We start from the raw sequence: 11,648 nt of genomic DNA, 5'->3' as shown, positions 1-11,648 counted from the left end.
CATTAGAGAGAACAGAGGAGGGTGGGTTGTGTGATGAGGTCGCAGTTAAGCTGCCATCTTAAGATTGAGGGAGCTAGAGGAACATTCCAGAGAAAAAAGCCTAGCGTGTTTAAGAAATGAAAAGTTACTGTAATTGAGGGTCTGTGTGGAAGCAGATGAGTTTAGAGAGGTAAAGAGGGGACATGAACAGACTGGCTCTTTAGATAGTTCTTTCTGGTAGTAATTTAGAAGACAAATTAGAGAAATGACCAGACTAAAGGTTATCACAGAAATTCACATGAAAAGTGATGAAGGCTTGAAGACATTGACATGAACCAGAGAAGAGGAAGATGAAAAAGACAATGTGATCGTAAAGGCCTTGGCTATCAACTAACAGTATACAGGAGTGGGCAGAAAGAATACAGGATGCCTCATATGGTTTCTGGCTTAGACAACTAGCTCTTCCTTTGGATAAGGAATAAACAGAAACAGCCTTAGAAGTGGAAAAGACCTAAGTATGGTTCTGATGCAATGACTTTGGTGTGATTAAAACAAGTTTAAGTGGAAATATTTATCAGGCAGTTGATTAAAGAGCTCAGAAAGCAAGCATGGACAGACAGGTGATACTAGTTGGGGAATCATCTGAGTATAACTACTAATTAGGAGTGAACGAGGGCATCCACAGAGGGTATATAGAGAAGAGCACCTGATGATCTCCTTGTAAGGGATAGAGAGAGAAGGAAACTGATAAAACACAACTTGAGAGAAGAAAGATTGGGGAAAAGTAGTGACCTAGAAACCAACAGAGGAATTTTAAGAAGGGAAACCGTGTCAAATGCTGAAGATCATGTCAAGTAAGATAAAACCTGAAGCCTCCACTGGACTTAACAATATGGAATTTAGTTGATGACTTTGGTAGGAGTGATTTCACGGGAAAGGTGGAGGTAGGATGCAGATTACCATAGATGAGAAGTGACTTGGAAGTGAAGTAGACAGAACAAGTCAGGAGCATGGGTATGAAAGAAGAAAAAACAGCAGGATATAGAGGGAGACCAGGTTCAAAGGAGAGTATTAGTATGAGAGATTTTAGTGTGTTTATATGCTAAATGGGGAAGAGAGATGTTGAAGACAAAGAGAGGAGTTTGATGGAACAAGGTCTCTACAGAGTTAAGATGCAATGGGATTCACTGATTCACTCATCAACACATTCATGTCCTAGGCTAGCGGGCCTCTACTGAGACAAATGAGATGGGAATAACCTTAGATGCTGGTGGAATACATGACTAGCTTAGAGCTCTCCTGTTAGTTTCAATTCCCTCACTACTGGGCACATGAGAGAAGAGAGGTGGTAGGTCATGGATTAGACAAGAGATGAAATTCTGGAATAATCTTTAAGAATAGAAGAGGTTGGTGGATGAACCACTGGGGGTGCTAAATTGCTTTGAGATCCTGCCTAATAGTCAATTTTTAGTGCTACCAATCAATGGTGTGTACTCAGTATTCTCTAAGTGCAAAGAAATCAGATGGCTAAACTAACTAAAGGCTAAGGTTCTGCAGGGACAGACAAATGAAACTGACCACCAGTGATTAAAGTGACAGATCATGGAGTCTATGCTAACTGGGGAACAAAGGTGAAGTCAGTGAACTGACAGACTGGAAGAAAAGAGTGGTTTAAGGAACTAAAGGTTTCTTGAGGTCAAAGTTAAATATATCTGAGAGGAACAGATCAAAACACAGGACATTAAAATCAGAACAGTTTGAGTATGATCCCAGAATTTAACATTTCAGAGATGTTTCTGAGCGTCTAAGGTGTGGCCTTGAAATCTGGTTACTAATTGCAGTGGAAATGATTTTGGGAAAAGTTCAGAATAAAATTATACAGAATGATGGCAGGACTGGGGCCAGAAAGTCCACGAATCATCAAAGTCCTCAATAAATGTAAAGTACCATGATACTAAAGATGATAGTACTTAGCTCAGAGGGCAGGAATGCATAGGAAAGGACACAAGGGAAAAGGTAACCATAGGGAAGAACTGGAATAGAGCTGTTACATTATGGGATTGCAATCAAAGCCATGAAACAAAAGGTGTATGAACTGTTGAATGAAAAATGAATTTGTTCTGTAAACTTTCACACCCAAATCACAATTAAAAAAAAAAAAAAAAATGATGACAGTACCGAGCATAGATGGTACAGTTGAATAGTAGAAGCCTCAAAGAGGAGGAACAAAATGACACCGACAGTGGAAATCAGGAATATAGGAACATCACTGCAATGCCTCCCATTAATACAGCTACCTGGTAGTAAAGTGAGAAAATGGGCACCCTTCACTTGAAATAACTGTGATTACTGTGATTAAGAGTCAGGTTCCAAGCTATGAAAAAGTTGAAACAGTAAGGAAATTTTATTTATAAAGGAATAGGGAAATGAGGATCTCTTTATAAGAATTAGCAGGGAGGGCAGCAGTGGGAAAATGAATGGGGCAAAGCAGGTAACATTAGTGGAATATGAGAGGACTGATAACTGGACAGGGTTCTATTTTAGATGGCAGCAATGAATTACAGATGATGAGATGCAAAAAAGAAAATCCTCACTGCCATCAAGTCGGATCCGACTTGTACCAACCCCTCCTTGGGTTTCTGAGGCGGTATCTCTACAGAAGTAGACTGCTCAAACATCCTTCTGAGGGTGGCTGGTGGGTTTAAACCTCCAGCCTTCTGTTAGCAGTCAAATGCCTAACCAGCTTCAGCATTCCAAATGGAACTCTGGAATGAAGATGTTTCTATGACAAAACAGAAGCACTGGGCAATGACCAAGAGGGGTTTTGTTCTGGGTTCGAAATGAATAATGATCCTAAGTTGTTTTGAGTTTCCACAATGCTTAGCCTTAGGTAGATGATGGCAAGGTCAGGCCACAAAGAGGACTAAAACTGCCAGTGTCCAGGTGGCCTTCTGGTTTCAGCAGAGTTCAGCCTAGCGTGGAGAGGTGAAGGACCTATGTTTCGAAAGGAAAAAAGCAACAACAAAAAAAAATTGACTCACTAGGGCCAGCTGCTAATTCAGGAGGAAGTGGCATGGCTAGGTCTGTTGGTTCAATACATTCGCCTTACCTCCAGAGTTCAGCACTGAATGGAATGATGAAATGCAGATGTCTCTGTCTTGGGACATACCTGGGAATGCTTGCCTGGGTTTATAAAGTCTGAAAATTTCACCCCCAAATCGAGGGAAGACTATGGGCAGGCTGTAGTAAAGATAGTAGTGACCAATTTTTGTATTTTCTACAGAAAAAAAAATTTGTATTTTCTACAGATAGAGATACTTGCTGTATACTTCCTCTTCAGGGATACTGAATAGATTTTTATCTATCATTAAATGGGGATTTGGACTATATGACTTCTATTCTCTTCTTCCTATTTAAATTTCTTAAAATTTTAGTAAGAAGCATCCTTAAAACTCACCATCTGTGTGTTACTCTTTCAAGGAAAAGGAACTGACCATCTTTTTTTTTTTTTTTGGTATCCTTGTGAACTCAACGTATGGGAGGAAACCAAGGCTGAGAACAGCTAAGTAGCCCAAGATTACTTACAGCTAAAATCCACATTAGATTCCTGAATCCAAAGTACTTTACGTTACATAAAACTTTTGTTTCTGTCTGAAAGTACAGGAAATTATGGCTTCATCCCTATATCCCTGGTATTCCTTAACACAAAGTATGAGCTTGAATCAAGTCATTTCTAAGGTTTCCTGTGGTGCCTAACTCTAAAAATAAAGTTAGAAGAAAACCTTACCTAGTTAAAGTTTCATGGAACTTTAATATATGAAATATTAATTAAATCTTTCTTCCTACCAAAAGCAGAATAGAAAACACATTTACTCTATAGACGAGCCAAGAAATTTCAAACACATTGCTCACATAATGTAGTAACTGATTATATATGTTCTCTTACACTGTTTTCTACTTGTGTATGTGTGACTTTCAAATTAATGCTTTCCATGAAGAGATTCTGATCTTCAATTTATTGGTATCAACCATAAAGCCAAGGCCCCAAGAAAAATAACTTGATCTAAACTGGAAGAATCCGACACAATTTTTAAAAAGAATTTGTCACTTTACGAAATTTCAGGTGTCTTTTTGTTGGCAAGACTTGTTTCCAAGTTCAGACACAACCAGAATTTTTCCTCCCTCTTCCCACCAACAGCTCTCCTCCCAACCCATATAGTCAGTCACCCATTTCATGAAAATGCTTGATAATTTCACAGCAAGCAGAGTATTAACATTTTAATCAATGGTCTGTTCCTCATACCTTCAATACTTGATAACCGTGGCAATAAGAAAAAAGTGCTAATTACTTCTCTGAAGTAACTTGGCGTTTGTACTAGCATTAGGAGGCCAAAGGAAAAAGGAAAAGCCTTTCTCTTCCTTTTCCCTGCTGTTACTGGTTCACTGTAAAGGGGTAAATTTCTCAAGAATCAAAGGTGAGGAAAGGTGGATTCTTGCTGAAAATAGAGACAAATAAGACATTCAGATATTCCCCCACTTCATTTTTTTTTAAGACTATTCTCAGCAATGATAATAGGCTAATCACACCACCGATCAAATTATTTGAGCCCAATTTTTTATTTTAGAGAGCAAATGAAATACTAGAAACTGCTTTGGCACAGGTTAAAAGTGACTTCCACATACTTCCTAGTATTCCAAAGGATTATCAATACTCATTACCAAAATTTACCTTAGTTACACATAAAGTAGCCGCCAATGTAAATGATACAGGAGGGGAAAACCTAAGCACACTTTTTATTTTTTAGATATAATGCAATTAATCAAATCTAATATTCTTTCAGGAAATAAAAGGAACACAAAACAAGCCCAGAAATAAGAAATCAAGTTATATTCTTCATAAGGCACCACCAGTAACTCTGGTAAGTTAGAGTCCATATTATATTTAGGTGTCCCACTAACAGATAAATAAATACGTAAGGGAATAATTAATAGAGTTTTGAGGGTTACAAAAGACATTGCTGTTTAGACAACTTGGAGCATTGTGAAAGAACACACAGGATGCAGCTTTAAAGGCCTGTCATATTCCTTCCCAGTGCACATCACTAACTGCACAGTGGTCACTAGATATTATCCAGGTCAACAGGAAACTTCCAGAATATATTCACACCCATTCTTACCCTTTCATGTGGAAAATACCACTATGTACACATCCATATCCAAGCAAGTAATTAAAAAAAATACAAAGCAGGAAGGGAGGGATTTCAAAAGGCAGAAGACAAATTAACTGCTTGCTTGTCTTTTTAAATTTACAAACCTAGTGCAAAAACGACTTTCTACACATATATGAAGCTAATTCACATGTGAAACTTTATTGAGCCTGGTTATATGCAGGTCTTTTAACAGCTTCATTTCTGCACAATTTACAATTTTCAAATCATACTCCAAATTGTCACTTTTTCCTTTAAAAGGTGGGTTAATTCCACCCTTTGAAAGAAGAGTTTTCTCAGTTTTTACTTTCAATCTCTTACTTTAAGTACTGGCTGACACACAAACATACCACAGAATTAAACAACTGACAAGCAGGGAATTTCTTCACATGCACTGAACTGCATATGGAATCTAAAATTTACGAAAAACAAATTTAAACTGTCATTTCTTGGAGACTTGTTAAAGACAAAAGCAGAGAAGAACAGAAGTAAAATTGGGTTAATCGAGCTGGTCCATCAGCCTTGAGCATGTTTTTGACTATTAAAGTAGATAGTAGGCAATCAGATTTAATGTTTGCCTTTTCAACTGTGACATGCAGCAATTTGTCATTTTTCTGAGGCACAAATTTGAATCATGCAAAGCTGGTTTGCAGAAGCTAGAGAGGGAGCCTAGTTGGTTGCCTGGCATCTCCATCTCAACATGGCTTTGTTACAGTAACTATCAGGAAGTGAAATAAACACTGAGGGGGAATGACACCCAACACCAAGAAAGCAAACTACTAACGCTATAGTTGTACCTGTAAACTGGTGGATTTGCATAGTTCTAATGACCTACCTTTGAGAATATCAAAGACCTGCCTTTTTATTTTTTTCCATTTTTCTATAACTTTAGTCAATATATTTTATAACAAAGGTGATGAGAAGTAACTTTGAAAATGATTAAACATGTAAGTTAAAATACTAATGGTAAAGAACTACCATTTTAAAGGGTTGAGAAACATTTTAAATTAAGTTTTAACACAAAATGTTACAATACTTAAGAATAGACTAAGTTGTAAATAAGTCATTTCCTCTGGTTGAAAATAATGCCTTATATAGAACATCAGCATTTCTTTAAATCAATCTTATTTCAGTAATTCCAAAATTACAGATTTGTATATATATATATTTTTTTAATTTCTATTATCTATTCTTCTCAGCGTTGGTCTAAATTTGTAGTCAAAAGTCAGACCAAATACTCCATGGCTTTCAAATAAATACAGAAAATCCCACAGTATCAGTTAAATGATACATTCAAGTTAAAAAATGTCAGAAGATAAACTTAATAGGAAACAATTCATGGTTGGAGATTGCCTCACTTTCTTCTCAGCTCTCTAGCAGGACTTTATCATATGAAGGGCATAAATTATTCCCCAAACAGCCAGTCATCTCTCTCCAACATACTCCAAGAAGTCAAGCGCCTTAACAGCCATCTTTCTCAGTATCCTCATGATGATAGCAGAATAGTTAATGGATGATTAGGAAGGAAAAATAAAAATTTAAAATGTATTCCAGGTAGCCATCACTTAAAACTGCATTCAATTTTTAACCTAGAAGTATTTGAAGACTTTTACAAAGACCAAAAGACAAAAAGTATTGTGCTTTCTTCCCTAACATAACCACAAGAAATTCTTAAATGATAGTATCTTTATATACTTGGGTACAACGAAAACATGAAGTTGGTTAATTAGTTACCTTGCAATCTCCATTGAAATATTAAATCATACATACGCTTATCTGAGATGAGATCTCAAGTCATGTACACAGCAAGACACTTAGGAACTTCGTAAGTCAAAACACTCAAAATGTTATATAGTATTAAGGGAAGAGTGACTAAAAAATAGGTAGTATGAACCATAGAGAAAGCATTTACAGAAACAGGATTTTATAGGAAAGTTTTTGCTTTTTTTTAGTAAAACACCCTTTGAGTTAAATCTCATACCCACTCAACCTGTAACTGGACAGTACATTTCACTTCTAGTTACTAGAAGACGTTTCTTTAAAAATGATTGGGGTAAAAAGGGAAGAGAAGACCATAGCTATTCTCTAGGTCAACCCTGCCACCCCCTTTCAAAAAGAAAACTTACGAATTTAAGTAAAATGTAATTTTCTAAAACCAAAATAAAGGGACATAGGATAGCAAAGAACACTACTTTTAGTATTTTTTTCCCCTTAAAAAAAAATTCAGTCTGCTTCTAAGAAGAATTTACATACAGCTTATCTAACACCTTAACAAGAACAGAGAATACAAGAGAAGGAAAGAGGACACAGCACCATAGTTTGTCACATTAAAAAAAAAAAAAAAAAAAAAAAAAAATAAAAAAAAAAAAAAAAAAAAAACACAGCCAGCACAAACTACAGTAACACCAAGTCTCCTGACAGACAGGAACAAATCCCCAACACATAAAGGAAATACAATTATCTATTTAAATAAAAGCAAGATGGAAGATCTGATCAAGCGAGAATGGAGACGGGAGTGCTAACTCCTTGTACTACAAGGAAGGAATGGAATTTCTTTATTGAAAAGCAAAAAAGAAAAAGCAAGTCTCCAAATGAATGTTGAAACTGTCATATGCTGCTGGTAACAGTAAATATATATATATATCTATATATATACACATATATATATATGTATATTAAAAAAGGAAAAATAATCTATAGAACAGTCAGTAGTCAGAGACATTTAGAAAAAAGTAAAAACAAGTCCTTTTTTTTTTTTAAATGGATTTACTAAAACCTCTTCACCCAGAGGTACCACAAACCCACACCCACTGATGAAGCCACAGCATTACTCAACAGCATCTGCTGCTACCCATGGGTCACAATCAGATATTGCCAGTGTTGGAAACTGCAGACATTGGGGTCAGGGCTGCAAGGCAAAAGCTGTTATTTGCTGGTCTTGCTCATGGCCATGCCTGAAGCCTGGTGATGTCTGGAATACTTGTAAATGAAGGTTTTCCTGGAAAGCATGCATCACTGTGGCTCAGTGAGACATTCTGATTTGTCATATTTTCTCTTGCAGATGCCTGGATCCATGTACCTGCTCTTCTCCAAAATGTAGACCCAAGACAGCCCACTTCTCAAAGCCAAAAAAGGCTCCTTGCCTTAAAATTAGAAAAGCTCTTCTTCCCAGAATCCAATCTAATCAGATTTCTGATCTAGTTGATATTCTCCTTCATAGGAAGATATTATCTGCCCCAGATGGTGAGAGATTCTCTTATTTGGGATTTTCTTCTTGGTACAAACAAGTACAAGCAGCTGAGGTTTATGGACTGTGCTATTAACCCACAACTTCTAAAAGGAATACCTTCAGTCTTATTCCTCCTAGTTGTATCTATAGGGCTTTAAATGTCTCATAACTGTGGAAGTAAAGTGGTATTCTGACTCCTCTCCAACGATCCCAACTAAGGAGATCCAAGCAATCAGCACAATACTTGCCTCCAAATGGTGCTGCTCCTACGTTGGAAGCCTCCAGCTAGTATCAACTGGTCATAAGCCACATCCTACACGTCCTGCTAGTATACCAATGTACTAATGCTAACTGGCCACGCTAGAGCACAATCAAGTGTTTGATTTTAATGCAGCAACCCATACTCAGATGGAACATCTGAATTGAAATATTGACTGCTGTACCAAAGAAGGCACCCCCTGCACAGATGTGTTGATAAAGAATGTAGCTCACACAGTCCATGCAAAGAGGAAGCCAGCACTAAGAGGACTTTCTCTGAAGGCCATTCGTCTTTGGAAGCAACATTCTGAGTGGATCTAAACCACTACACTTGATGACACTGTGGTCCATTCTCCCCATGTCCCAAACTAACCAAGCATGTGCTAACTGGTCGCCTTAAGATCCTCCATTGGTAGTTTGTAGCTCATTATGAAGGAAGGAGGTGGTGCTTGAACTGGGCTATCTGGCCCCTGCTTCTTTTCACAATTTATACAGATGTAATCTTCATTTTCAGCCATTTCTGGAGATACACCCACACAAACTTGATGAAACCACTCATCACAGCCACCATCACACTGTACCCAGTCTACCTGTAGGAGACAAGATTGGAGAATGTTTAGGTCACATAAACATTAAGCCTAGAATAAAAGCAAATCAAAGAGCTCTCTTGGCTTAAATGATAGCAAACAATTGGGATGTCCAGAGAGAGACAATTACTTCTTATGGGGTTATTTTTTAAAGAAGGAAGCTTGGAAGTTAATACCCCAAAATTGTATTTTACCATAGTGTGTCCACAAAATTAGGCCTCTTAGGTACTCCATTTCCTCATGAATACCTGGGGCTCCTTGTGAGGCAGAAAACATGTTTGAGAAAAACTTGATAAAAAAGGAACTTCTAAAAGAGCAGCCAAGTAGTTTTAGCTAACTAATATTAACAATTTCTAGGCTCTAAGACAATGCAATTAACAATCAAGAAAGAAAGTACAAGTGAAGGCAATCCTGTATATTAGCTTTATTTCAAAGAGATAAGCCAAAGTACTAAGAGCATTAAATACCTTTTTAGAAAAGCAGTCACATAGGCCACTTTTAAAACTAATATTTTTTATTCTTCTCTTCTTCCGTTACAAATACAACTCCCTATAAAAAGTTAGCAAATATCAGAGGTCAAATCTTACAAATTAACCAAATATAACAGTCAAAGTCACAGGTCAATAGATCACTCTGCGGTTTAAAATTAAAGTTGGTAAAATTGATAGGTCAATGGCAAATGTCAGACAAACTTGACCCTTCAGAGAATACAGGAGGCTGGAAAGGGACTGTAGCTTGGTGACTTTAAGCCTTGGACCTAGAGTCAACAATAACATGACTTTTGGCTTTTACATTTGGAAGGTGACTGTGGTAGTTTTTATAGCTAATGCCATGGCAGATGAGAAATTTTAAGATTAAAAGAACTCTCCCTCTCCCTGATGCAAAAGTTGTTAATTTCACTGGCAACACAGGAAACCGCTTACAAAATGAGCTTTGCCAGATATCAGAGCAAGGTAAGGAGCATGAAGGGATCAAAGACACCCCTTAGTACAGACAAGATAAAGGACAGAGAAGGGAAGTTTTGGCTAGGTAAATGAGTTAAAGTTAGAGTGAGTGGATCTTAAAATGAGTTTCCATGTATTATAAAAATGATCAAAACCACAACTGTCATATTACTAATTTTAGGGTTGTAATAAATAGGTGAGAGAAATCATTTGTCAAAATAATCCTTCTACTTTTATTGTTTCGAATTCCAGAATTCTGGATTTTAAGAGTGCTGTGTAGCATAAACATTACTGAACTCATTCAGAAGTCCTGAGTTCTGCTGGTATTCTGTCATGAGTGTATAATTTGAAGTATGTCATTTAACCTTGAGGGTCAATTTTCTCATCTGTAAAATGGAGACAGCATCCCATTTACAGGGTTATTGAGAGGATCAAATGATATAATGTATGGCAAAACACCTACTTCAGTGCCTGGGATACTGGAAGCACTTTTTAGACATTCTGTACCTTGATATAACTGCCTGCAGTACTGCTTCTCAAATTATGTAGACCACTTGCATACCAGTAATCTGTTATGTTTATTAAAATGAAGCTGAGACCCATCCAAACACCACTGACTCTGAATATCTGAGGAAGGGGCGGGGAGTAAGAACCAGAGTCTATATTTTTAATCAGCTTCCAGGTGATTCTTATATATTCTAAATTTGATCATCAGTAGTCTTTTGTAATATTGCTTCCTATACATTCAAATCAACTTAACAATTCCTTCCTGAATGATATTCCATTTGTGTTCTGTAACTGTTCATATAATACCTAGTTTTGATCAAATAGTTCATCAAAATGTTTCTGTTCCAGCAAACTATATCAGAGTTAGAAAAAGAAGACAATGGCTCTTCTGTAAAAAAGTAAAAATAAAGGCCCTGCAAGTAGGTGAAAATGTACAAAGTGATAACTGGGTGGACAGTAAGGGGTAGTTCTACTCTGTCCTATCGGGTTGCTATGAGTTGGAATAGACTCCACTGGCACACAACAACTGCATGTTGTTCTTGTAAGTCGGCCCTGACTCATAGCGACCCCTCCTTGGTTTGCTGAGGCAGTATCAATACGGAAGTAGATTGCCCAACCTTCCTTCTGAGGAGTGGCTGGTGGGTTTGAACCACCAGCATTCTGGTTAGCAGTCAAGTGCCTTCGGCACTATGCTACCAGAGCTCCTCAATAACTGCATAGCAGTTGGCTATTCTAGAGCTGGTAAAGTATTTCTCATTGGGAAGATGAAGTATGTTCCTTTGGGTTGCCCAGGTGTGCATTATCCTGTTTATGGTAATAACTGCAAATCATTCTAGTTCAACCCCCTGCAGAGAATTTGCCTTTCCACCCCAGATATAACAGACTCAGAATCTACATTTTAACAATCACCTGCCCTGCCCCTAAACCAACAGATATC

The 11,648-nt window shown here is 37.3% G+C and overlaps 1 protein-coding gene across 1 annotated transcript in view; it reads right to left on the bottom strand.

Annotated features, from left to right (window-relative positions):
• Positions 1–9,056: 9,056 nt before the first annotated feature.
• KDM5A (lysine demethylase 5A) overlaps positions 9,057–11,648 on the bottom strand; it is a 132,494-nt gene continuing 129,902 nt past the window's right edge. The window contains 3 exon segments of the mRNA XM_042780435.1: positions 9,057–9,263; positions 9,728–9,790; positions 9,792–9,809. Of these exon segments, the coding sequence (XP_042636369.1) occupies positions 9,057–9,263; positions 9,728–9,790; positions 9,792–9,809 (288 nt within the window).

This window comes from Orycteropus afer, unplaced genomic scaffold, assembly GCF_000298275.1.
Source record: "Orycteropus afer afer isolate SDZICR_OR568_19922 unplaced genomic scaffold, OryAfe1.0 scaffold00040, whole genome shotgun sequence".
NCBI lineage: Eukaryota > Metazoa > Chordata > Mammalia > Tubulidentata > Orycteropodidae > Orycteropus > Orycteropus afer.
The sequence above is the reverse complement of the archived record's forward strand: the minus strand, read 5'-3'. Positions and strand labels throughout refer to the sequence as shown.